Below are 26,847 nucleotides of genomic sequence, written 5' to 3'. Positions count from 1 at the left end.
GATTACAGTGTGCAGGTGCCTGGCATACACAACTGCATTGTGATGTGACAAGGGTGTGTGTGTGTGTGTGTCCATGTTTGTGTGTATAATTGTGTGTGTGTGTGTGTGTGTGTGTGTGTGTGTGTGTGTGTGTGTGTGTGTGTGTGTGTGTGTGTGTGTGTGTGTGTGTGTGCGCGTGCGTGTGTGTCCATGTTTGTGTGTATAATTTTGTGTGTGTGTGTGTGTGTGCGTGCATGTGCGTGCATGCGTGCGTGTGTGCGCGTGTGTGCGTGCGCACGCTTGCGTGCGTGCACGTGCGTGCGCGCGTGTGTGTGCGTGCGTGCGTGTGTGTGTGTGTGTGTGTGTGCGTGCGTGTGCGTGCGTATGTGTGTGCATCAGACTCACATTCATAGAGGAGTTGATCTCGGTGACAGCCTCGTCCTCAGTAGGGAACTGGTGGATCTGAACACCGTTGCTCACCAGCTCTGACATGATCTTGATCTTGAACTTGTGCAGCTCGCTCTTAGATATGGTGTCTGCCTTGGCAATGATGGGGATGATGTTTACCTGGGAGTACAGGGAGGAGCAGCTTTTGCATTCCAATAGCGTTTCAATCATCAGGTCTACAGGTCTACTGATCCAGGTTAACTCTGGATTGACACAAATACAAGCATCAAAATGCAATGCAGCTCTACTTGAGATAAAAATGTAACTGGTTGTGCCTGAAGCTGAACACCTGTCAGTATCCTTCAGGCCTACAGCACCTGTTCAACTCTATGATGTCCAACGCTTCAGATGCTAACACGTCAACGTCCAAAAAGGTTTTCCTGCAACAGTGTAAGAGCAGCTCCTAATACAAGAATATGTGATCAAAAGTATGTGGACACTTGCTCGTCAAACATCTCATTCCAAAATCATGGGCATTTTAATATGGAGTTGGTCCCTCCCTTTGCTGCTTTAACAGCCTCCGCTCTTCTGGGAAGGATTTCCACTAGATGTTGGAACATTGCTGCGGGACTTGCTTTCATTCAGCCACAAGAGCATTAGTGAGGTCAGATCACGGATGTTGGGCGATTAGTGCTGGCTCGCAGTCGGCGTTCCAATTCATCCCAAAGGTGTTCGATGGGGTTAAGGTCAGGGCTCTGTGCAGGCCAGTCAAGTTCTTCCACACCGATCTCGACAAACCACTTCTGTATGGACCTCGCTTTGTGCAAGGGGGCATTGTCATGCAGAAACAGGAAAGGGCCTTCCCCAAACTGTTGCCACAAAGTTGGAAGCACAGAAGTGTCTAGAATGTCATTGTATGCTTTAGCGTTAAGATTTCCCTTCACTGGAACTAAGGAGCCCGAACCATGAAAAACAGCCCCAGACCATTATTCCTCTTCCACCAATTTACAGTTGATACTACGCATTCGGGCAGGTAGTATTCTTCTGGCATACGCCAAACCCAGATTCGTCTGTCGAACTGCCAGATGGTGAAGCATGATTCATCACTCCAGAGAACGTGTTTCCACTGCTCCAGAGTCCAATGGCGGCGAGCTTTACACCACTCCAGCCAACGCTTGGCATTGCGCATGGTGATCTTAGGCTTGTGTGCGGCTGCTCGGCCATGGAAACCCATTTCATGAAGCTCCCGACAAACAGTTATTGTGCTGACGTTGCTTCCAAAGGCAGTTTGGAACTCGGTAGTGAGTGTTGCCACTCACTACTGTGAGCTTGTGTGGCCTACCACTTCGCAGTTGAGCCGTTGTTGCTCCTAGACGATTCCACTTCACAATAACAACACTTACAGTTGACCAGGGCAGATCTATTTGTACTTAACCTTTATTTAACTAGGCAAGTCAGTTAAGAACAAATTCTTATTTACAATGACGGCCTACCCCAGGCAAACCCTAACCCGGATGACGCTGGGCCAATTGTGCACCGCCCTAGGGAACTCCCAATCACGGCCGGTTGTGATACAGCCTGGAATGAACCAGGGTCTGTAGTGACGCCTCTAGCACTGAGATGCAGAGCCTTAGACCGCTGCGCCACTCGGGAGCCCGAGCAGGCCAGAAATTTGTAGAACTGACTTTTCGGAAAGGTCACATCCTATGACGATGCCACGTTGAAAGTCACTGAGCTCTTCAGTAAGACCATTCTACTGCCAACGTTCGTCTATGGACATTGCATGGCTGTGTGCTCGATTTTATACAACTGTTAGCAACGGGTGTGGCTGAAATAGCCGAATAGACTAATTTGAAGGGGTGTCCACAAACTTTTATATAGTCTATTTCAAACGTTACCTTGCTGTCCAGTTTCTTCATGGTGACCAGATCCAGTGATTTGAGAGAGTGTCCGGTGGGGGCGATGAAGTAGAGACAGATATGAATCCTGGTGTCGTGGTAGTCGAACAGGGAACGCTTGATCTTCATCTCCTCCTGCAGGTAGGTCTCAAACTGGGTGTCGATATAGTCCACTATGGGTTTGAAGCTGCAGCGCACAGAAAGACAAAACATGGATGTGATCAGGATTTGGGCTTTGGGGATAGGTCAGTTTCAATTACAAGTGAATGGAGAATGTTAGAAAAGCAGGAATTCCTGACTAAATCGGGAACAATCACATCCCTGAGAAAAGTGATAAAACAATACAGGGTCTGAAAACATACACAGTATTTATTCTCAACCTCAACCTCACATTTTCACCAGAAAAGAAGGAAAGTTTTCCCTGCTATTCAAGAAACAAACAGTAGAGTATCTGGGTTACAAACCGCCACGATAATACGGCTCCAAAAATGCACTTTCCCACTCCCCTGTTGTTTGACTATTCAAGTTCCTTTTCAGACTGCATTAGCTCTTCTAATCATCCTCTCCCTACTCTTCCCTTCCCATTCATGGCTGCACAAAGACCCAAAGCCTTGAGCTATGCAAATCCTTTACACTCTATGTGTGTTGGCTGGAGGGCCACTAGTTGAGAGGGCCTGAGGAGGAATGCTGAATGTCCAACGTTGGTCTTCTTATAGCTACAGCCTGTCTTAATGACCTTTAACCACTGAATGAAAGTAGGTTCAGTATCTAGAAACCATCCAAGAAGAGGTGCTATTTTAATGACTAACCCTAACCTGAACCCTAACCTGAACCCCAACCTGAACCTGAACCCTAACCTGAACCCCAACCTGAACCCCAACCTGAACCTCAACCTGAACCCCAACCTGAACCCCAACCTGAACCCTAACCTGAACCCTAACCTGAACCTGAACCTCAACCTGAACCCCAACCTGAACCCCAACCTGAACCCCAACCTGAACCCTAACCTGAACCTCAACCTGAACCCTAACCTGAACCCTAACCTGAACCCCAACCTGAACCCTAACCTGAACCCCAACCTGAACACTTAACTGAACAGTCCTGATGCTATTCCTCTCCCTACAGTACCTACACAAATCCATGAGCTAAACATCTCAACCAGATGTCAGGCAAGGTTACTCATCACGCGAGTGTGGTTCACCAAACCACCTCCTATCCGCCTCACTAACGAAGCACCCAGCTGTTCCTGTACTATCACCTCTCCTCCTTGTTGATCTGGTCTCCGAACCCCACGGTGTCGACTACGGTCAGTTTGAGCTGAACGTTGCTCTCCTTCAGGTCGTAGGTCCTGGGCCGCAGGTACACACCGTTCTGGTAGTGGCTGGCCTCCTCGGCCTCAAACAGTGTGTTGAACAGCGTGTTCATCAACGTTGACTTCCCTATCCCTGTCTCACCTGAGATGAAGAAAAAGAGAGAAAAGTAGAAAATACGATGAACATTTTAAAAAGATGTGAGTGAGAAAATAAAAATGCTGTGACTGAAGATGTTTTAGCCTGGGTACCGGAATGTTCCTGCGTTCAGAAAACATCCTTGCCTTTAGCTACAGTAGAAATAGACTGGCACTAAGGCTGGAGTTGTATCTGTAGTGAGAACTGAGACGCGTTAAGATGTTGCAGGCTGGAATGGTCTCAGACGTTACGTACCGACACACAGGATGTTGAAGCAGAATCCCTGTGTGACTGATTTACTGACCAACTGGTCTGGAAGACTGTCAAACCCAACATGGCCGCTCAGCTCCAGGCAACGTTCCTCTTCATTCTGTGGAGAGACAATCACATGTTATAAATGTGTAAACAAAAAATACGTAAACAAAAAATATACACTACCGTTCAAAAGTTTGTGGCCACTTAGAAATGTCCTTGTTTTTTAAATAATTTTTTTGTTGTCCATGAAAATAACATCAAATTGATCAGAAATACAGTGGAGACATTGTTAATGTTGTAAATGACTATTGTAGCTGGAAATGCCAGATTTTTTTATGGAAAATCTACATAGGCGTACAGAGGCCCATTATCAGCAACCATCACTCCTGTGTTTCAATGGCACGTTGTGTTAGCTAATCCAAGTTTATAATTTTAAAAGGCTAATTGATCATTAGAAAACCCTTTTTCAATTATGCTAGCACAGCTGAAAACTGTTGTCCTGATTAAAGAAGCAATAAAACTGTCCTTCTTTAGACTAGTTGAGTATCAGGAGCATCAGCATTTATGGGTTTGATTACAGGCTCAAAATGGCCAGAAACAAAGAACTTTCTTCTGAAACTTGTCAGTCTATTCTTGTTCTGAGAAATTAAGTCTATTCCATGCGAGAAATTGCCAAGAAACTGAAGATATCGTACAACGCTGTGTATTACGCCCTTCACAGAACAGCGCAAACTGGCTCTAACCAGAATAGAAAGAGGAGTGGGAGGCCCCGGTGCACAACTGAGCAAGAGGACACGTACATCAGAGTGTCTAGTTTTAGAAACAGATGCCTCAAGTCCTCAACTGGCAGCTTCATTAAATAGTACCCCCAAAACACCAGTCTCAACGTCAACAGTGAAGAGGCGACTCCGGGATGCTGGCCTTCTAGGCAGAGTTCCTCTGTCCAGTGTCTGTGTTCTTTTGCTCATCTTTTATTTTTATTGGCCAGTCTGAGATATGGCATTTTCTTTGCAACTCTGCCTAGAAGGCCAGCATCCTGGAGTCGCCTCTTCACTGTTGACGTTGAGACTGGTGTTTTGTGGGTACTATTTAATGAAGCTGTTCTGTGAAAGGGGTAGTACACAGCGTTGTACGAGATCTTCAGTTTCTTGACAATTTCAGGATTCAGGATGAAGGCCTGACTCTAATGCTAGGTTATATTTAACCCAGGATGAAGGCCTGACTAATTATAAGTTATATTTAACCCAAGATGAAGGCCTGACTAATTCTTGGTTATATTTAACCCAGGACGAAGGCCTGACTAATTATAGGTTATATTTAACCCAGGATGAAGGCCTGTATAATGCTAGGTTATATTTAACTCAGAATATTAGCATGCAGTCCATGCAATCCATTTTCCCATAGCCAGATACTGAACCTGTGTTTCTGAAGACGGTCTAGGCACACTCCCAAATGGCACCCTATTCCCTATGTAGTGCACTAGTTATGACGAGAGCTAAATAGGCCCTGGTCAAAAGTAGTGACTACATAGGGAATAGGGTGCAATTTGGGAGTGTGCCCAGGCCGTCTTCAGAAACACAGCATGTTTGGGCTCCCGAGTGGCGCAGCTGTCTAAGGCACTGCATCTCAGTGCAAGAGGTGTCACTACAGTCCCTGGTTTGATTCCAGGCTGTATCACATCCGGCCATGATTGGGAGTCCCATAACACGGTGCACAATTGGCCCAGCCTCGTCGAGGGTTTGGCCGGCCGGGGTAGGCCATCATTGTAAATAAGAATTTGTTCTTAACTGACTTGCCTAGTTAAATAAAGGTTAAATAAAAATGGTATTGTTATTCCCAGCACAGAGAGCTGGGCCATCTTCAGAAACACAGCATGTTGTTATTCACAGCACAGAAGGCTGGGCCATCTTCAGAAACACAGCATGTTGTTATTCACAGCACAGAAGGCTAGCCATGAGGACAAGGATGAGCTCAACACAACAATCATCTGTGCCACTGGCCCAGTGCTCTACCCACACACACACACATACACGCACACACACACGGGCACAAAGATCCCTCTGTGTAGCTGTTATTTCACACCCTTAACAAACACAATCTGTCATCCGCTTCACATCCATGTGCCGTAGTGTGTGTGTGTGTGTGTGTGTGTGTGTGTGTGTGTGTGTGTGTGTGTGTGTGTGTGTGTGTGTGTCTGTGTGTGTTGCAAACTGAACTACAGTGTTTAATTGAAGGACTAACTCAATAACTATGTGCTCAGAATGAGTGAAAATAAGTAGCTTTGATATGAAGATAAGTGGCTTGTGTTCAAACCTTAAGTTATGACCCCTCTGGCCTGGGGATCAATTTCAAATTCAGTAGGCTGCCATAACGAACAAACATTGAAGGATGTCATATGTTGACAGATACACACGTCCTCAGAGTGTGTGTGTTCCTATACTGTTGAACTGAGTATTCCTTCAGTTCCCTCATGGAGAGACAAGTGGCTGCTACTTATCCTGTTATCCGCAGGTTAGCTTCAATTCACAACAACTCAAACTAACTAGCCTCTTAGCTAGGGTTGCGCTGACAGTTCAACTCTCCCTCCTTTCATTGTAGTGATGTCGTTACAATGTATCAACCCTCTTCTCTCGACAAAACATGTCATGCCTGCGTGGCTACAATAAACACGTTGTAAAACTGTTACAATGTTTCACCGACAGTGGCAAATGATACATCTGTGGACCGAATTGATACAATGTAGCATCGAGTGGCTATTGGTTTAATCTCTGAGTGACAGCAGAGTGAGGTGTCAATATCAGCAATACCAGAGGGCAACGTATAAAATGCGTCAATTGCATACCTAGCATCAATTAACATTTTATAAACAACCTAGAACAGGGTCGACATAATAATGCGTCAAGAGTAGGCTACAGTTCTCCAAAGGCTATCTAGTCTACGGGAAGGAAATCACTGCTCTCCCGGTGTTGGTGATACCCCGCTTTAGATGCTGCATATCCGCCTAATCAGCTACTACCTTATACCAGAACATACCAGTAGGCACACTGCAACGTAGGCTGTGCATAATGCACTAGGCTGTTAATTCACGATGTTTGTGAAACGCAGCAAATCTCTAGGCTACTTACAGCGAAAATGTCTATGTCCGTGGCGGCCATCGTGAAGAAGAAAAGTGTGGGGAGTAGAATTTACGAGGAGCTGTCTTCATCGGGACCTAGTTGGGTGGACGGCGATGGTTGACAGCGGAACGTCTCAATTCATTCAATATGGCTACTTTGCGGCAACACCCCCTATGTGCTGAAATGCAATTTCTTAAAGTCTCACATGTAGTAAGCCCGTACTGTACAAGCTGGAGCCTCTATTGCATTGATTTAGTACTGTAGAGGAATGATGAATGACGAATGATGCGCCTTGGTTTTCCATGAGAACAGATTTACGCACGGAGAAGGAGAAACACAGACAATCTGCGCTGTGTTGGTATGGGCTGGTTCTGATGGTGAGCTGTAAATACAGACTATAAATCAAGAGGTTGGAAAGTGATTACATTTTTATTATAGGCTAATAGTCAAAGACCTGGGGGGAAAAAATGTATATGTTCCATCCATCATTCATCAAGTATGCATTATTACGCATTATTATTACTTCGTTACAACATGTAGGCTAATAAAACCAAGGTGTAAAACTCAGAGATGGGACCAAGTCACAATTTTTGCATGTCCTAAGCAAGTCTCAAGTCTTAAGGCAGTGCATCTCAGTGCTAGAGGCGTCACTACAGACCCTGGTTCGATTCCAGGCTGTATCACAACCGGACGTGATTGGGGGTCCCATAGGGCGGCGGACAATTGGCCCAGCGTCGCCCGGGTTAAGTAATAGTCTTTGAAACCCAATGCAATGGTTTTTGGGACCGGTGAGGTGGCACTACAGGTCACAGAGTGGTGGGGCAAATTGTTTTCTCTGGGGCCCGGAGCATTTCCTAATCTGGTAGCCTAACCAGGTATAAATCAGGACCCTATAGGGTCTGACAGTGATTAATTAGTAGTTGTAAAAAGGTATTTATATGTGCAATGATGGGAGTGGGACCAGATTTAGATTTGAGTAATTTAGCAGACTCTTATCCAGAGCAATTAAGGTGAAGTGCCTTGCTCAAGAGCACATCGGGAGATTTTTCACCTAGTCAGCTCAGGGATTCGAACCATTGACCACTAGGCTACCTGCGGCCTAGGTATAAGTTCTAAACAGGTCACATGGTTGTAAAGAAATTCTGGAAAAACTCCTGGCCCTAGAGAGGATGAAAATCCTGTGAAACTGCAGCAACCTTGTACTCGTTAATATGAATTATATTTTACAACTACTTTCCTTTACACAGACACAAACACTGCAATTTGACAAGAGAACTCACAGGGCTGAGCAAATGCAATTAAAAAGTAACTCCCAGTCTATTTATGTTTTGGATTGACATGTTGGATTGAAAAGGTCAAGGTAGCCTGAGCCAGCCAGCCCAAGTTTGAATATAGGCTAAACCAAATTTGATCACGTTCACATTTTCTCCTAAAACAAATAAACGGACTATAAATAGGCTACATAACATGACCACTTCGTTTACCCTGCGGGCTGCGGTTGTTATCAGTAGCCTAGTTGATCAGACTGAGAAATCGTTTTCTTCCCATACAGTTTAGGTGTAGGCTGCTGCAACATTTCTGTAAATAGTCATGTATTGTGTTTGTCGTGAGTGATGTGTTATCACGTTTGCTAAATAAATACTGGAGGACAGTGGAGCTGAGCACCTTTTGTGCCCGGCCTGCGCAACCTGTGATTTCCGCGAATCTGATTGGTTAAAACACAGAACAGAACGCACAGAATCTGCAGCACTCCCATATGAAGGACAGATAGGTTTACATAGTGCGCGAGATGACAAATCAAGTCTCTCGCGTCATACAGTTCAAGTCCAAGTTAAGTCATGAGTCATAGATGCTCAAATCGAAGTCGAGTGGCAAGTGTTTTTTTTCTTCTCGCAAATTCGAGTCGCAAAATGTGCAACTCTAGTGGTACTTGTCCAAGTCACGTGACTCGAGTCCACATATCTGGCAAAACTAGACTAGACTAGACTAGGATAGAATGGAATAGAATAGATCCTCTATACCGGGAAAGAAAAGCGGATGATATTGAAACGTGAACGCGCATATGACGCGCACCGGCCGGGCACGTTTGGCATGCACCGCAAATCCGCAATCTCCCAACCCAATCTTGCGTTCATGCCAAGAAGATAATTTCTCAGGAAATGTATTTAACTAGACACCGGAAACAGCAGGTAGTGGTGGTGGGACCCTCAACGCGAGGGGCATCAATCCTCATAGAAGAAGACGGGCGGGACAGTCGGGGTGTGGAGAGTTTCAGAACAACAAGTTAACATTTCTCCTCTATCTAGGCAGAGGTGAACATTGAAAAATATGGCTTTGACTCAAGAAACTATTTTGACTTTTTTGTTGGATCACGGGGGCAAAGTGAAGAATTCGGATTTGCTGAATAATTTTAAACCTCAGATCAATTGCAGTGATCCCGCGGAAAAGAAGCACAATAGAGATATATTCAAGACAATTATAAACAGCGTTGCGGTCGTCAAACAGATCGATGATGTCAAGTTTGTCGTTGTAAAGAAAAGGTTTCACGACTTTGTGAAAGAGGGAATACATTCAACCACTGAGAAGTCGGACTTGGACGAGAGTATTTGCAGTCAAAACACGTCGTTCTCACCCAGTCCTTCAGAACACAGTGAAACTTCAGCCATTTCCAAATCTGGTAGGATACTGAACTCTGACATTGAAAATAACAATTCATGTTGTGTTTCAAGCATACATGGAAATTGTTTAAACGATATTGTAAAACATATGCCTCTGCATATAAATGAATTGGGGGGAAGACCTAATGCACACCCAGCAGGTTATGGGGGCGCAGTTAGGTCAAGTAACCTTATCAAAAATACTTATCAAGAAACACCCACAATCAAGATACTGAATGTTTCAGCTGATCTAGGGATCAGAAAAACTGGAAAAATGACTGGCCCTGTGTTTGCTATAGTGGCAGTGAAATCTCCACCACAATCACAGAGAGAAGATCCAGTACTGACGAGGCAGGATGGATTAAATAACAAAGTGTCTGTGGGACCAAAAACTTCTGAGATTCCAAGCATGTTGGCAAAGAGACTTCCCACTCCTCTACCACCAGAGGCAGCCGTGACTCCTAAACCCCCAGGCAGAGTGAGCTCAGAGTGGGGTACGGGCACCTACACCTCCCCTGGGGCTAAAATCAGACATCCAGAGCTAGGAGTAGCACCACAAACATCTGGCTCTCCACAGCTGAGGAGAACCCCAAACAAGCACCTGAAACAAGGGGACAATATCAAGGATGTCAATAAGTACTCTGAGTCTCAGTCTCCACAGCTGAAGAGAACCCCAAACAAGCTCCTGAAACAGGGCAACGACACCACCAATGATCTCACCACGGCGGCCAATAAGGTTACCACTAAAGATGCCAATAAGTACTCTGATCAATCTATCCCTTTGGAAGCTGCAGCTCATGAGTGGCTGGTGAAGTCTGCTGCCGGTCTCTGGGGACATATCTACAGGCTCCTGTTACAGGACCCGCAGCTGGCCGAGAAGAAAGATTTCATCTCGGGTTTCACTGCCCTCCACTGGGCGGCCAAGGGCGGCAATACAGACATGGTCCGCAACATCCTGGACATCTCCAGGAAGAGAGGCACGGAGGTGGACGTCAACAGCAGAACACAGGCGGGTTATACTCCTCTACACATCGCTGTCATACACGGACATGATGGAGTCATAACCTTGCTGGTGAGAGACTACGGAGCCAGTGTGAATATAAGGGATAATGATGGGAAGAAGTCGTACCACTACCTGGAGAAAGGTGTGTCATCTGAGCTCAGGGAACTGCTAGGGGACCCACGGGTATCCCAACAGGACAGGTGTCAGGACAAGCAAGAGGATGAGGAGGACAGGGAGCTACCCAGGGGACTGAATACACTGAGCAGACTGATGGGACACAGGAAGAGAAACAAAAACCACGCTGGTGAAGACACAGAGGATGACAGAAAGGATGGGCCACAGCCGTACCATCGCAGACACTTCTCAGACATGTTCTATCATCATTGAATGTTCAACATTTGAACAGATAATCTATTTAAACCCTCTTGAGACTGTATTACAATATTTGATCAAGCCTCAATGTGAATGTTGAGTATTTCACTAAGCTAACTGAACAAGCACTAGTATAAGCCATGTACTGATGGTAACACAATCTACTTTTCAGGTACTAATATTGTACCTGTCTTGATTTAGTGGTGAGACATATTTATAGCTATATATGGATTCCTAAGCTCTTAGGAAAGTTATTGACTGTAACGTGTTGAAGTAACACATTCTTTTATATATATACTGACCCAAGTTATTTTATAAAGTTGCATAACAAATACCATTTGTGTTTTCTATGTTTCACACTCTCTGTCTGCACTGCAGGGGTGTAGTCCTATACCTGCAGCCTGGAAACAACCTGTCATTTCATTGATTCAGCCGAACTATACATAGACATACGTCAACAAACCACACCTTGGCAACAACCGAGTGGACACAAACACCTGCGTGTTCTCCATTAACAGTGATGCCATGGTGTTGATGCCATCATGTATGATGCCATGGTGTTGATGCCATCATGAATTATGCCATGGTGTTGATGCCATGGTGTTCATGCCATCATGTATGATGCCATGGTGTTGATGCCATCATTCATGATGCCATGGTGTTGATGCCATCATGAATGATGCCATGGTGTTGATGCCATCATGAATGATGCCATGGTGTTGATGCCATCATGTATGATGCCATGGTGTTGATGCCATCATGTATGATGCCATGGTGTTGATGCCATCATTCATGATGCCATGGTGTTGATGCCATCATGAATGATGCCATGGTGTTGATGCCATCATGTATGATGCCATGGTGTTGATGCCATCATGTATGATGCCATGGTGCTGATGCCATCATTCATGATGCCATGGTGTTGATGCCATCATGTATGATGCCATGGTTTTGATGCCATCATGAATGATGCCATGGTGTTGATGCCATCATGTATGATGCCATCATGTATGATGCCATCATGTATGATGCCATGGTGTTGATGCCATCATGAATGATGCCATGGTGTTGATGCCATCATGAATGATGCCATGGTGTTGATGCCATCATGTATGATGCCATGGTGTTGATGCCATGGTGTTGATGCCATCATGTATGATGCCATGGTGTTGATGCCATGGTGTTGATGCCATCATGAATGATGCCATGGTGTTGATGCCATCATGAATGATGCCATGGTGTTGATGCCATCATGTATGATTCCACTGTGTTTATTTTCACATATTTCTTCCTCTGCTTTAATCAATCTTGTTTGTCAGGAATGTGTCAAAGTAAAATACATTATTGGGATGTGCCAGTCTGTTCTCGTAACACTAAGAACAGAGCATTACATTTGGGGCGGCAGGTAGCCTAGTGGTTAGAGCGTTGGGCCAGTAACCGAAAGGTTGCTAGCTCGAATCCCTGAGCTGACAAGGTAAAAATCTGTTGTTCTACCCCTGAACAAGACAGTTAACCCACTGTTCCTAGGCCGTCATTGTAAATAAGAATTTGTTCTTAACTGACATTCCTAGTTAAATAAAAATTTACAAAATACATTTGTAGAGAAAAACCTCACGGTTCCTTCTTTAAAAGGTTGCCCTTTTCCCTATCTGATTTAGCTTGTTTCTGTGACATTAATTCAGAAGAAAGCAGCCTCTCAGCTTGAGAATGTGATTGTAGGCGAGGGGAGGTAAGTGGGAGGCCATTATGCTACGAGTAGCTGGATAGAATGTTGCCTTCGCATTAAATTATCAGCTTTGTTTATATGAAGGAGTGATGGAGGAGCTAGAAGGTACAGGCCACACTATCAGTATCTCATTCCTTTCCAGATTCCTTTGGCAGTACAGGAGATGGCCAGAAGAGGACAAGATCAGGCATAAGTAGGGCCCAGTGTTTTGGACAATCATTCCACTGAGCACACACTGGTTGAATCAAAGTTGTTTCCACGTAATTTCAATGAAATTACCATGAACCAACGTGGAAGACTGACGTTGAATTGACGTCAGTGGGATGTCACGACCTGGATTTTAATATTTTTATTTAAACATTTTTCAACAAAGCTTTTCCATGTCAGATGGTCCAGCACCATTCTCAGACAGTAGTTTTTTGTTTTTGGTGTAATTGCCATTTGTGGAAAAGGCTCAAAATAAAGGTTAAATCCTAGGTCATGTAACATGATGATAGCCCAAAACACAGGGCCCTTGGTTTGGTTTTTAGAAGCTTTGAAGTACTGCTCCTACACTGATCATTATTAATTTAAAGGTGGACTCAGCGATATGACATTTAGATGCAGAAAGTAAACAGCATACTTGGTCAACTTCTCCGCTGTTTTGGTCCCCTGGCTACCACGCTGTGAACAGCGCGAAGCGAACCCGTGCACATTGCGCAGATACTGTGTGTGACTGTGAGAGAGCGAAGTCTTGCATCTCGCTCCTCTCAATATCTGCGGTGCTGCTCATGGCAACGTCATTTTGCTGAGTCTACCTTTAAGCAATGATTGTGTCAAGCCATTTGAGATATTTTTCTGCTGGCTTAGTCGTTCAGACATAAATTCACCCTCCCGGTCGTAAACAGGCTCACACATGGCTGGGATTCGTCTGACTACGGGGTTAAATGTGTTATTAAAAGGTGCGGTCTGTGATATGTCCCTGTATATCCCTCAGTGGCAGGGCTCCCGATGGGCTGAAACACGAATCCCAGATTGCAGCTTTAACGTCTGTGAGGTTAGTTATGTGAGGAGCAGTGAACTTAACATGTTCACTCAGGCTACCTGCCTGGCTGCACGCACGATACCTGCCTGGCTGGCTGCACGCACGCGTCCCCACATTTATGATTTCACTGCTCCCCATTCTGTGTGGGGAGAATTCTGCCCGGGGAGTCGGGTTCTCTTGTCTCACACGTATGTTTGTCAGACAACATGCCATTTGAAATTGCATTGAAAATCACCACATAATAATGACAATTGTGTGAGGGTCAATTCCATTTCAATTGCTGAATTGAATAAGAATTTAATCCGGAATAGAACTCAATTCCAGAACTGACTGGAATTTAGATGGAATTTTTAACAGTCGTAACTGTTCCCCATTAGTAAACCATTAAGCATGAATGAGGGGTACTATTAGTCACTTATCACAACGTCATTACCCATCAGCCATCACTCCAACCCCCACCACGCGTAATGAAACAAGGAGTCAGCCTTCTGTTATTACTTTGGCAATAGATGAGGAGCAGTTTAGAGATGACGAACAGCTGGCTGCTCATTCATGTAATTATCTGTATTGAGTCAGGTTGGTGTGGCTCATAATAGCATACTTGTATCACCTCAACCCTTTAAAACCTCTCAGAAAACCTCTGTGTAAAATTTGTTACAAAAAATCTATCTTTTTGCAGTGTAAAAAAAGTTTCCATGTAGAGAGCACACCATTACATTTCAAATTGATCCAATGCTACATTATAAAAAAAAAAGGTTGAAATAATTTGAATCAGTTTATGCATCTTTTACACTGATTTATTTTCACCAAAGACCAGCAATAGTGATGACAGGGTTTGGAATACAGACAACAATAGTGATGACAGGGTTTGGAATACAGACAACAATAGTGATGACAGGGTTTGGAACACAGACAACAATAGCATAATAAGTGATAGTTTGTTAAACAATGTGCTATTGTCTCTCTGTCTGGGAGGAGGGCAGCACTCAGACTGGTGATGATGCAATCAGTTAAACAGTTGTATTCACAGTGTCACCGTGGCCATTCAAACCTTATCTAATTAGGTATCATCCTTCTATGGGCTTGTTTGATCTCCTTAGGCCACCATGGCTCTGTGAAATGAACAAAAGCTGTCATTATTATAGAATAACTTTACATTAAAGTTCGAGCCCTGAATGCTGTATGGTTGAAAGCCGGGTATACCACCGGTATGACAAAACATGTATTTTTACTGCTCTAATTACGTTGGTAACCAGTTTATAATAGCAATATGGCACCTCGGGGGTTTGTGGTATATGGCCATTATACCACAGTTAAGGGCCGTATACAGGCACTCTGCGTTACGTCGTGCATAAGAACAGCCCTTAGCCGTGGTATATTGGCCATATACCACACCCCCTCGTGCCGTATTGCTTAAATAGACCACATCACCCTCTGTCTGCATGGAACTGTCAGGGGAAATAACGTTCAACTTAAGTGAAAAGATGAAGAAGTAGTCCCTCTCATATAAATATAGGCCTACCAGTCAACCTTTGTCCTTAGAAGTGCTCTGGGCTAACTACAGTAAAGGGCCTCTCTTTTAATAGGACTCCCCATTCCCCTGCCCTTAAACACTATTAAAGTATGGCCTGTGTCGGGTTGTATAACAGTAACCAGTACTTTCATAACCCCTTTCTACCCCTAAACTCATGGAACACTGAGCAGAGAACTGGTAAAGACCCAGTGCACTAAAGACTGTGATTTTCCTGTGTTTTATATAACTTTCCACACTATTAGGTTGTAATAATAATGTGCATTTTTAACAATAAAAATAAGCTATTTTTGTGTCTTTTTGACCATTTTAATTGTAAACAATCAGAATAAGGTACATAATTGTTACCCAGAAATGATTTGATATTGAAATAAAAACAGCTGCATTGGACCTTTAAAGCTGTTCTGTTCCAAGAAGCCAGTCAAGTGGAAGAGTTTGGGAATGCTGGAGACAGAGGCTGGGGACTGAAATAACACACACAAGGATGTAAAAGAGGGTACAATAGACAGACACGCACACGCGCGCGCGCGCACACACACACACACACACACACACACACACACACACACACACACACACACACACACACACACACACACACACACACACACACACACACACACACACACACACACACACACACACACACACACACACACACACACACACACACACAGAGGTTTGAGTATCAGTACAAGCCCACCCTGACACAATCGGCCTTCTGATGTAAGCTGATTTTTGTGGTCACAGTTAATGTTTACTGCATTTATGACTTGGTTCATTGCAAAGATGATGCTCACTTGTAATCAGCTCATCAGTCATTCTACTTTACTCTGACAGTTGAAGTTGATCCTTGGGAACGTTTCATATTTATACATATTCTGTGTAGATGACAAAATAACCATTACCTTCTTCCAAAGCCCCTTACATTTCCCTTCTGGGTTTTGACAGCCCTGAGTTGATTCGTTTTCTTCTTCGGTGGGGTTTATCGGCGGTTGGCATCCAAAGTTATGGTGCATTACCGCCACCTACTGTACTGGAGTGTAGGCCAGAGACAGGTTGAAACTAAATCATACCGTTGCTCTTAAAAAATATAACAAAATATTTGAGACTATATCTAATAACGTTCTACTCAATATACTCTTGAAACTAATTTCCTGTATCCCCTTCTACCTCATACCAGATCTCATCCTATCTCTTTCCTTCTGATACTGCCCACACTGTAGCGATACATGCTTCCCCTGGGTTGATTGCGCACACCTGTTAAACTTCAGTGACATGTGCATAGGTTTATTGACCTGAGGGAGTTCTCCAAGTTTTGACGGACTGATTTACAATGGAGACTCCTCTCCACTTGACTATTTTTCTTAATTACCAGATCTCTATTTTACTACTCTTGATCGGCAGCTTTTCACTTGGCTCGTCCCCGACCACGTCAAATCTAGCTGACGAGTTTGGCGATTTTACTTTGTACCAACATGGCAATATCTTGTCACCCCTTCTGAAGGCGCTAACAGCACAGCGAGATCCATGGCAAGACACGACTCCAAGAATGAAACCTGATTCGAGATATGTTCGATACATGAAAAGACTGTACAGGATGTCGTCGAGACATGAGAGGAGTTTGGAAGGGAACAACCACCTGTACAACACAGTTCGACTTATAACCCCGCGGGGTGAGTGCCTGGAGCAAAGCAAAGGTGAGCTCTGAGTTTTGGGTGAACCTTAATTTACATGGAAATGCAATGGCGTAAGTGAGGTCTATTTTACATAGGGACACTAGTTCAAAACTGAGTGCACAAAATATTAGGAACACCTGCTCTTTCCATGACAGACTGACCAGGTGAAAGTTGTTATCCCTTATTGATATCACTTGTTAATTTCATATCAGTCAGTGTAGGTGAAGGACAGAAGACTGGTTAAAGGATTTTTAAGCCTTGAGACAATTGAGCCATGGGATTGTGTATTCCATCAGGGCTGACTCTAGCGTTTTGGGGACCCTAAGCAAGATTTGTGCATGCGCCCAGAAGGTTTTCTGCCATGTTTACTTCAAGTTGAGATAGCTGGCTTAACTAACTAACAATCTGAAAATTGTTAGCTGAGCAATTTGAGTGACTGTCAGTGACTGACAAAATAAATGAAAAATTGCTGATTCACAACCAAGTTTCTAACTTGCATCTTGTTTATTCTACTATACTAACTAACTTTTTTGTGGGGGGGTGGTCGATGCCCCTAGTAGCCTGGGGTCCTAAGCGACTGCTTATACCAGGAGCTTGCCCTGTGTGCCATTCAGAGGGTGAATGGGCAAGACAGAATATTTAAGTTCCTTTGAACAGGGTATGGTAGTAGGTGCCAGGCACACCGGTTTGAATGTGTCAGGAACTGCAATGCTGCTGGGTTTTTCCACGCTCAACAGTTTCCTGTGTGTATCAAGAATGGTCCACCACCCCAAAGGACATCCAGCCAACTTGACACAACTGTGTGAAAGCATTGGAGTCAACGTGGGCCAGCATCCCTGTGGAACACCTTGTAGAGTCCATGCCCTGATGAATTGAGGCTGTTCTCAGGGAGAAAGGGGGTGCAACTCAATATTATATTTCTAATGTTTTGTGAACTCAGTGTATTTGATGTAGTCTAGTTTTTAGCACTGAGCAAATAAACATAAAGTGCTGACTTATTCAGACACATTTGGCCCCCCATGCATTAGCATTTGGCCCCCCATGCATTAGCATCTGGGTCTGGTCTGCTTAGTTTATTGACTGTATATGAACCAGAAAAAACAAGCAAGTGAGGTGTCTCGCTTCCTCTTAAATCTCTGGTTCTTCTCATAGGCCTTCATTTCCGATGTTTCCTACAGAGTTCTTCATGCAAGACCTCTCCTACAATCTGGACCGTGTCAGAGCCAAGGAGCAGCTCCTGAAGTCTGTCCTGCTGTACTCCTTTGACCAAGAGCAGGCCACGTCCATGACTACCCAATGTTACCTAGATGTGAAAGAGCAGGCTGCCCAGGATCAGTGTCTTCTCTGCCCCAACACCCATCACTCAGTCAACTTCCTGTTCCATACGGACCACAGGAGGAAGTGGGTTGAGGTGATTGATTATTTAGTTCAATATAATTCAATGCAAACAGCTATTTCTTCCTTTAGGGAAATTGTATTAAGACGAAAAAGGGCTTTATTTGATCATTTAAATGCACTATTCAACCACCTATGTGGATACACTGCATTTACAATCACAGGATGTTAAACCACAATAATGTTAACCTATTTTCATTGTGGCACTCAAGGTGGACATCACGGCGTTCCTCCGACCTCTCATCCAGTCCCACAAGAAGGACATCCATTTGCTGATCAACCTGACGTGTGTGGAGGGCAGAGGCAGGGAGGCTAAGGCTGGAGGAGAGGAGAGGAGCGGTAGGGCCCCCGTGGAGCTCCACCTAAGGTCTCCGTCCTTGCTCCTGTACCTCAATGACACCAGCGAGCTGGCTCACCAAAGATGGCTGCCCACCAGGTCACAAGGTCATCCGAGGTCAGCCAATGAGATGGACACCTTTGAGAGCCTGGCGGAGTTCAAACCGGAGCGAAGGATCACCCGGAGCAAGAGGAGGAGACTGAGGAGAGAATCTCCAGATCTATCCACGAACAACGCACAAGGCAAAACGAGCCCGAAGACCATCCTCCCGGACCTCCTCCCGACTTCTGACTTCCCTACGAGCGACTGTGCCTTGTACGACTTCAGAGTGAGCTTCAGTGAGCTCAAACTGAGCCATTGGATCATTTTCCCCCACAGGTACAACCCCAGGTACTGTAAAGGCACGTGTCCCAGGGCTGTGGGGTTCATCTACGGTTCCCCCAGACACACTTTCTTCCAGAACATGATCTACCACATACTGGACTCCTCTGTGCCACGGCCTTCGTGTGTTCCCTTGGAGTACATCCCCCTGAGTGTTTTAACCCTTGAAGGTGACTCCATTGCCTACAAGGAGTTAGATGACATGATCGCTACGAGGTGCACATGCCGCTAAAGGCCCACCTCCAGGGTCAGGCTCAATTCCATTTGAACTTGGTGCATCAACTGCCGCTAGACTTATTCCATCCTCAAGCGCTTGACTTTAGCAACTTTTGTGACTTTTTCACAATCGCCTATTGTAACATTCTGGTCTGGTGACTTCATGTCACTCATCAGTGTCTTTGTCAAAACATCAGTGCATGGAGTTGGATTTTATCTAGAACAGATGCATTTACTTGCCAAAAAAGTATTTTTATCTAAATAGAAAATATAGCATTGATTTCCTTTGTTTACATGTTCATGTGACGTGATAGGCAGGAATGTTGTGAAGATGTCATATTCCTCCACTTACTGTCTGGTTTGTTTGTTTGCTTTGTTTGTGTTTTTGCATTGTGTTGACGCATGAGAACATGGATTGATTTTTAAGTTATTATTTTTGTTAATTTATTTAGGGTGTTCTGCCATCTTTAGTCTCTTCTTTCACACTAACTGGTACATTTTAAGTACATCTGTTCTGGACAAAATATTTAAAAAAGTGGGCCTATATACTTGTATCCAACACTTTCACGTTTCGTTTTATTCCTGGGGATTGCAGACTGTTGTTTCACGGACAACCTCTCTTTTCGTACGGTCCAGAATGTAAGTTATCTTTTATAGACAACTTGATTTTTGTGTGTATTTATTACCCTGGGTTATGAAATGACTGCATACTTAATATATTGACGAATTGAACTAATGCATGTCATCTATTTATGCAAAACAAATGTACTGTACGGTCTTGTTCGGCTCACTGATTATCACAAAAAAGAATAAATGAATAATTATCTAAATATTTGCTTGAAAAAAAATAAAGAGCATGCACAGATCCTTGAGTATTTATTCAATATAATTGTAAATTGCATGGTTGTTCTGACATAAATACACATTTGACTGCTGAGACGCACAACATTGTGTAGCGTAAAGTTTGTGCATCTGCATCTGCAATCATGTCCGAATTTACTCCTATACTAGATGGAGAGTTTACATACTGCTTGACAAAGCTTTATCAGCTTGGTTTTCTGCCTTGTTGTGTGGGATCAGAAGTGCCATGCCCACAGGGGCATGTGTCCCCTCAGATTGGTCTGACTGCACTTGTAGAAACTTTCAAAGTGCTTGGCATTTTCCAGATTGACTGACCTTCATGTCTTAAAGTTATGATGGCATTGTCGTTTCTCTTTGCTTATTTAGTGCGGTTCCTGCCATAGTATGGACTTGGTCTTTTACCAAATAGAGCTGTCTTCTGTATACCCTCCTACCTTGTCAAAACACAACTGATTGGATCAAACGCTTTAAGAAGAAAATAAATTCCACAAAATAACTTTTAACAAGGCACACCAGTTAATTGAAATGCATCCCAGGTGACTACCTCAAGAAGCTAGTTGAGAGAATGCCAAGAGTGTGCAAAGCTGTCAACAAGGCAAAGGGTGGCTACTTTGAAAAATCTCAAATATATTTTGATTTAACACTTTTTTGGTTACTATGTGATTCTATATGTGTTATTTAATAGTTTTGATGTCTTCACTATTATTCTAGAATGTAGAAAATAGTAAAAATAAAGAAAAACCCTTGAATGAGTAGATGTTCTGAAACTTTTGACCGGTACTGTAGATGATGAGTACCTTAGTCAGAAAATCCCAGGAGTGGTCAGTGCACATCACCTGACCCGTATGGTAAATGAAAGGAAGGAGAAAAGCCTGTGGATATTATTGTTGTTTGAGGAGACGCTACCTGAATATGTGAAGCTTGGATATGTGAGGTATGCAGTGAGACCGTCTGTGTCCAAACCATTACAGTGTGAGAATTGTAAAGGATATGGTCACGTGTCAAATGTTTGCAGACAGGAGAAGTATGATATTGAAGAATCTGTCAATGAAAATGTTACAACTGTGGTGGGGATCATACTCCAGACTTCCTTGGCTGCCCTGTTAGGGTAAGGGAGGTCTAGGTGTCAAGGATCAGATTTGTACAGCTTATCTCCTATGTGGAGGCGGTGAAGAGAGTCGAAGGGGAAAGAGGAAACAGTGTTGAAGATATGGAGGTGGATGCATTGCAACCAGTTGATAGTATTTTAAGTCAATCAGGTGATCTGGATACACTTGTGATGAAAGTGGATTTTGTGGCATTTATAGCTTCAGTGATTAATTGTACAGCACAAGTGTCTAAGAAGTCAAAGAAGCTGGATATATCTGCAGCCGAGAAGTTTTGGGGGCTGCAAAACTTCCCGGCAGAAGCACTACAAGGACTTTTGTCGCAAGGAAATGTCCTGCCCTCACAGGAGGCTTCTGAGCCTGTGTTGGGATCTGATTAAAATGATTTTTTTACAGAAAAGCAGGTTGATTTTGTTTGGTTAACTTCTTTTTTTTTGGTAGTTAGTATGATACTTTATTTGTACTCAAATTTCTTCCAATTTTTGGGATCCTTATTATCAACCCGCGCTGTAGTTGGCGGAATGCACATATAATTGTTGCGAACGCCGTTATACCATAGAAGAAGAAGAACGGAAGTTACGTAAAGGCTTAATTGCGCTGGACGTTGAACCAAACCAGTGCAAAGACGCCATCAACCACTATTAATCTGGGTCTTGAGAAGCAGTACGGTAAGAGATACTGAAAGTTGAAGGTTTTGTGGTTAATTTCACAATTTTAATCACCTGTATACGTGTCATATCAGTGTATGTCTTGGGGATTTTGCGAAATAAGAGTCTCGTGTCATTACACACATTTTAAATCTTGGCGTGAATGTCAAGCAAGGTCTTCACGTTAGCTAGGGAGGTTAGCTACTGGCTAGCTTGTTGCAGGTTGGTCCCGTTTGCCCTCACTTTTGTGCAATATATTTTTCTAGGTAGCTAATTAGCTAGGTTGTATCGTCTTCATACTTTCTATTATCTGTCAGACATGAGTTTACGTGTTGTAATGTCACTGACGAAATGACATGTCATCTAATGTTTGGTGTTGATGTTAACTTGGCTAACGCGTTAGTTAGCTAGCTATCAATCTAATTTAGCCAGTAACTTTCGTTAATGTAGTGTTTCCTATCCAGTTATGCTTGGAAATAAAACGAAGATATCACGTTCACATTTCTAATAGTCTATTGACAGTTAAATTTTTACTTCCAACCATAACTAATTTGCTCTTTTATAAATGTGACTACATGAAATGTCTACTATATTAGTCAGAATAGATTCCGACCCTATTCTTACTCAGAGCTGCACTGGGGTCGGACTGGCTTCCTGTTTAGGTTAAGACATTAAGGAGCCGGCACCGGATATGGCTCTGGAAACATACCTCAATCCAGGGATGAGAAATTGCGTTGTATTCAGAATTCTCCTATATTATCCCAACTAGTGTTAATAGCACTCCTTCAATCTTCTTAGTGTTGGAATAATGGGACAATACAACACCATTTCTCATCATTTGATTGAGGTTCATTTTCAGAGCCATATCTCGCGCCAGCGCCGCTGTGTATTAATCTAAACAAAGCCTGTCTGACCCCAGTGCAGTTGTAAGTAAGTGAAGGGTGGTAATATATTCTGACTACTATTCTGGAAGACTGGCTGGTTGTAATTTCTTAAGAGGAAGAAATGCACATTTGCCTGGCAACCCAAACTCCTTGCCCTGGGCCAAACGCTATGCCCACGGACATTAGTTTCTACTCTCTAGTTTCTACCTCCCTGACGATTTTCTAGAACGCAAACATTCTAACTGTTCTGATTTGTCCCAGAAACCGATGGATTGGGCCAGAACACGTGGGTAAAGCGGTTTCTTGAAAATGTGCCGTTGACTTTAAAACTCTGATTGGTTAGCGAGGATCCAATCGTTGATGACATTGTTTTGTAAAACATCTCAAATTTTTACTTCACCACAAACTAGGACTGACCCCATTTTTAGTCGATTGTTTGGTCAATAGGCGGTTGGTCAATGAGATTTACTTTAGTTGAGCAGTAGCAACAAAAAAATAAATCATGGTATACAAGACACCTGTCTGAGTGGACTGATCTGCTGTGGGGATGGCACAGTCCATCAGTTTAAGACATGTGGTAATGAAATTGTATATGGTTATTACGTAAGAACAAAGGTGTAACACTAATAAAAATAATATTTGTTAACAAATGTGCTTTCTCCCGTGTTGGATAGTGTTCGCTGTCCGTGGTTCTGAAATGCATCAGAGCGCTGTTGAATTGGGGCCTTTTCCCAGACCATGTTGCGATGTGCAAAGTTAACCAGCATATTTGTGTTGAGATCAATTCAGTGCAGGTAGCAGCAGAATGAGATGAGAACAGCCCTTGCCTTATTGTCTAAGAAAGGTGATGAGAGAGGAAACCCCAACTTAATTCTATAATCAATAACCTTAATTAAAAAGACAGTGACTGTGTGACTGACTAGCACCCGTTCTCTCTCTCCTCCCTGCTGCAGCGACCACCACAGAACATCGGTGTTAATTTGTATTTTTTTAACAGTGCTGCAATTCTGAGCCCGGCCCAGCACGATCAAATCAATTGCTGATCGGACTCCCTCTAGTCATTTGTCTTAATTAATTAATCAAGCTTAAAGCATCAGACAAGCTCAGTGCATATAGTTGATTTGATTAAAACACATAGGATTTGTCAATGTATGGAGAAATACACAATACATTGTTTTTGGGGACTAATCAATTGTTTCAAAGAATGTGACTTTTGGTGGACCAGTATATTGTTAGTTGTGTGACGACTGCATTGCAACATCTAAACTAGTGTACCTTTTTCCTCACCGATACTCCTACCTTGTCATTTCAGATAGTCTCTCTAGACACCATGGGTCGCCACTTTGGAGATTTGGCCAAGATCAGGCATGTGATCACCTATAGTCTATCCCCCTTCGAGCAGAGGGCTTTCCCCAACTACTTCTCTAAAGGAATCCCAAACGTCTGGAGACGATTCACATCATCCGTCTTCAAAGTTGCTCCCCGTAAGTACTCCCAGAGTTTGGACGTTGGTTTCTGTGAAGAACCAGGCAGGATATTGTTTGTTATCAAACATCTCCAGCCAAATTCTGGATTTATTTCTGCTCTAGTCTTGATAAATATGGCCTCATAGCCCAATATTAGACCACTGATTCATTAATGAATAAGACAAGGTCTAAGGGCAGTCCATAGCGACAACGTGTGAGATGAGTCATGTTCCAATGACTACCTGGTAGCAGCATGTCCGGTGTCTCAAGCTACATCGATAATCAGTTCTCCGGTTAGAGAATCACCATTTGCATCGCTTGGCAGTGAACAAGAAACTATTAAATCCAGTTTAGATGCTACCCCCCTCCCCCAAATCAAAACCAAACATGGATTCCATGTTGTATTCTCACTTTGTGTGCACACAGGTCTGTTTCACACCTGTTTGTCTTAATCAGCTTCATGCTGCCTCAGACAGGAAGTAGATGAAACGTGTGCACGCAAAGCCGGAACAAAACATTGGCATCCATATTAGGTTTTGATTTGGGGAGGAGGGGGGGGTAGCATCAACTGATTTAATAGTTTCTTGTTCACTGCCCGGTGACGCAAACTGATTCTCCAATCGGAACAGTTCTACTGATTTCATGGATGTAGCTTGGGAGCAGGTAGTCATTGGACCATGACTCATCTCACACGTTGTGACTATGGAATAAACCTTATATTAATGAGAGGTGTAATATTGGCTGTGTCCCATGTAGGTAATGACCAGATGTGGCTACTCAGGCTTCTACACACCTATTCAGCTACAACTAAGAATCTTCCCAGTGTAGTCTGTTTGCTGTAGTTGAATAGATGTGTAGAACACTTTCAGACTCCTTTTATGTTTCCTAAAGCAATGTCCATTGCGACTTAGTCTACGAGAGGGGTGCTCTGAGGCACACTGTAAAGACCTCTTGATACAATTTCTGTCTGCCCATGTAAAAAAAAAAACGGACTCTTTGGATGTTTTTAAATGGCTTAACTCTACATGCATTGCTTCTTGTATCTTTTAGTGTATGCCTCCCACATCCCTGTTTTCAGTCGCTAACCGGTCTTCTCCTGTTCTTTTTTTCCAGCAATGATCTGCATGTACCTGACATACACCTGGGGCAACCATGTCCACTCAGAAGGAAAGAGGAAGGTTGCTGCTGACTACGAGAATGAAGAGTGAAACCTTCCATCTTGCTGCTCTCTCTGTCTATTCCTGTTTAAACCTTCACTCTATTTTTTTGTCAATAAAGACAATATTTATCTGAATGTTTTTTCTATAAATTTGATACCACCTCACCTGGATATTTGGATTGAATGGTTTGCCATCTTTCGTGTGATGGGACACTGCAGAGATATATATATATATATATATATATATATATATATACAGTAAATAAGAATGACCTGTCATTTGTCACTTAGTGTAAAGTTACAATGCAATGAGATTACTGCCCAATGCAATTTTACACAGGCTAACAGGTCTGTATAAAATACAGTATCGTATACTGTCTATACGGCAGGTAGCCTAGTGGTTAAAGCATTGGGCCAGTAAAGGAAAGGTTGCTGGATTGAATCCCAGAGCTGACAAGGTAAAAATCTGTTTTCTGCCCCTGAACAAGGCAGTTAACTAACTCACTGTCCCCTGTCAGGCTGTCATTGTAAATAAGAGTTTGTTCTTAACTGACTTGCCTAGTTAAAAAAAAAATATATATAAAAGTAGTAGTGGGCAAAGTCAGCCTACAACACCAAAAACCTTTATAATAAAAGCATTTTAATATTGAAGAAGAAACAAAAGTTTAATGTTATTATGGTTCTAGACTACGATAACACCTTTCAAGAATGATCATTACCATAAAAATAATCTAATTCAATACATATTGTACCCTTGAATAATTTGTCACAAAAGAATACAGAATGGTCCATAGAATTAATCCATATATATATATGGACACCCATTCATATTAGTGGATTTGGCTATTTCAGCCCGTTGCTGACAGGTGTATAAAGTCGCGCAAACTATAGACAAACATTGACAGTAGAATGGCCTTACTGAAATATGCCAGGAGAACACTATCTGCCCGAATGCATAGTGCCAACTGTAAAGTTTGGAGGAGGAATAATGGTCTGGAGCTGTTTTTCATGGTTCGTGCTAGGCCTCTTAGTTCCAGTGAAGGGAAATCTTAACTAGACAGCATACAATGACATTCTAGATGATTCTGTGCTTTCAACTTTGTGGCAACAGTTTGGGGAAGGCCCTTTCCTGTTTCAGCATGACAATGCCCCAGTGCACAAAGCGAGGTCCTTACAGAAATGGTTTGTTGAGATCGGTGTGGAAGAACTTGAATGGCCTTCACAGAGCCCTGACCTCAACCCCATCGAACACCTTTGGGATGAATTGTAACACAGACTGTGATCCAGGCCTAATCACCCAACATCAGTGCCTGACCACAC

The 26,847-nt window shown here is 43.3% G+C and overlaps 4 protein-coding genes and 1 long non-coding RNA gene across 7 annotated transcripts in view; 3 read left to right on the top strand and 2 right to left on the bottom strand.

Annotated features, from left to right (window-relative positions):
• Window positions 1-7,250, bottom strand: part of LOC139574784 (septin-8-A-like) — a 40,709-nt gene extending 33,459 nt beyond the window's left edge. For both annotated transcript variants that reach the window (XM_071399665.1, XM_071399666.1), the window contains exons 1-5: window positions 7,093-7,250; window positions 3,968-4,082; window positions 3,523-3,718; window positions 2,265-2,451; window positions 385-546 (exon numbers count right to left, since the gene is read on the bottom strand). In XM_071399665.1, the coding sequence (XP_071255766.1) occupies window positions 385-546; window positions 2,265-2,451; window positions 3,523-3,718; window positions 3,968-4,082; window positions 7,093-7,122 (690 nt within the window). In that variant the 5' untranslated portion in view covers window positions 7,123-7,250. The remainder of the gene's footprint in view (window positions 1-384; window positions 547-2,264; window positions 2,452-3,522; window positions 3,719-3,967; window positions 4,083-7,092) is intronic.
• Window positions 7,251-7,400: 150 nt separating this feature from the next.
• LOC139574782 (ankyrin repeat domain-containing protein SOWAHA-like) lies at window positions 7,401-12,710 on the top strand. Its single transcript, XM_071399661.1, has one exon. It carries the CDS (start codon window positions 9,412-9,414, stop codon window positions 11,128-11,130), a length of 1,719 nt encoding a protein of 572 aa, XP_071255762.1. The 5' UTR covers window positions 7,401-9,411; the 3' UTR covers window positions 11,131-12,710.
• Window positions 12,711-14,640: 1,930 nt separating this feature from the next.
• On the bottom strand, window positions 14,641-16,661 carry LOC139574769 (uncharacterized). The gene is made up of 3 exons (XR_011674827.1): window positions 16,305-16,661; window positions 15,788-15,860; window positions 14,641-14,977 (listed from the first exon to the last, which is right to left on the bottom strand). It is a non-coding gene; the product is annotated as an uncharacterized lncRNA (long non-coding RNA).
• On the top strand, window positions 16,635-20,269 carry LOC139574768 (growth/differentiation factor 9-like). 2 transcript variants are annotated; one of them, XM_071399646.1, is made up of 3 exons: window positions 16,635-17,096; window positions 18,254-18,486; window positions 18,683-20,269. In XM_071399646.1, exons 1-3 carry the CDS (start codon window positions 16,733-16,735, stop codon window positions 19,418-19,420), a joined length of 1,335 nt encoding a protein of 444 aa, XP_071255747.1. In that variant the 5' UTR covers window positions 16,635-16,732; the 3' UTR covers window positions 19,421-20,269. The 2 variants fall into 2 exon arrangements, with proteins under 2 accessions (XP_071255747.1, XP_071255746.1); XM_071399645.1 differs by having other exon boundaries at window positions 16,646-17,072.
• A 1,645-nt stretch (window positions 20,270-21,914) lies between these two features.
• Window positions 21,915-25,662, top strand: LOC139574767 (cytochrome b-c1 complex subunit 8-like). The gene is made up of 3 exons (XM_071399644.1): window positions 21,915-22,039; window positions 24,215-24,386; window positions 25,482-25,662. The coding sequence occupies exons 2-3, from the start codon at window positions 24,233-24,235 to the stop codon at window positions 25,574-25,576; spliced, it is 249 nt and encodes an 82-aa protein (XP_071255745.1). The 5' UTR covers window positions 21,915-22,039; window positions 24,215-24,232; the 3' UTR covers window positions 25,577-25,662.
• The last annotated feature ends 1,185 nt before the right edge of the window (window positions 25,663-26,847 follow it).

The sequence above is a fragment of the Salvelinus alpinus genome, chromosome 4 (assembly GCF_045679555.1).
Source record: "Salvelinus alpinus chromosome 4, SLU_Salpinus.1, whole genome shotgun sequence".
NCBI classification, from domain to species: Eukaryota; Metazoa; Chordata; class Actinopteri; order Salmoniformes; family Salmonidae; genus Salvelinus; species Salvelinus alpinus.
The sequence above is the reverse complement of the archived record's forward strand: the minus strand, read 5'-3'. Positions and strand labels throughout refer to the sequence as shown.

Coding starts and splice junctions, on each gene's coding strand:
- LOC139574782 (XM_071399661.1), top strand. CDS start 9,412: ATGGCTTTGACTCAAGAAACTATTTTGACTTTTTTGTTGGATCACGGG.
- LOC139574768 (XM_071399646.1), top strand. CDS start 16,733: ATGGAGACTCCTCTCCACTTGACTATTTTTCTTAATTACCAGATCTCT. Junction 17,097..18,253: donor GTGCCTGGAGCAAAGCAAAG/GTGAGCTCTGAG, acceptor TGTTTCCTACAG/AGTTCTTCATGCAAGACCTC. Junction 18,487..18,682: donor ACAGGAGGAAGTGGGTTGAG/GTGATTGATTAT, acceptor GTGGCACTCAAG/GTGGACATCACGGCGTTCCT.
- LOC139574767 (XM_071399644.1), top strand. CDS start 24,233: ATGGGTCGCCACTTTGGAGATTTGGCCAAGATCAGGCATGTGATCACC. Junction 24,387..25,481: donor CGTCTTCAAAGTTGCTCCCC/GTAAGTACTCCC, acceptor CTTTTTTTCCAG/CAATGATCTGCATGTACCTG.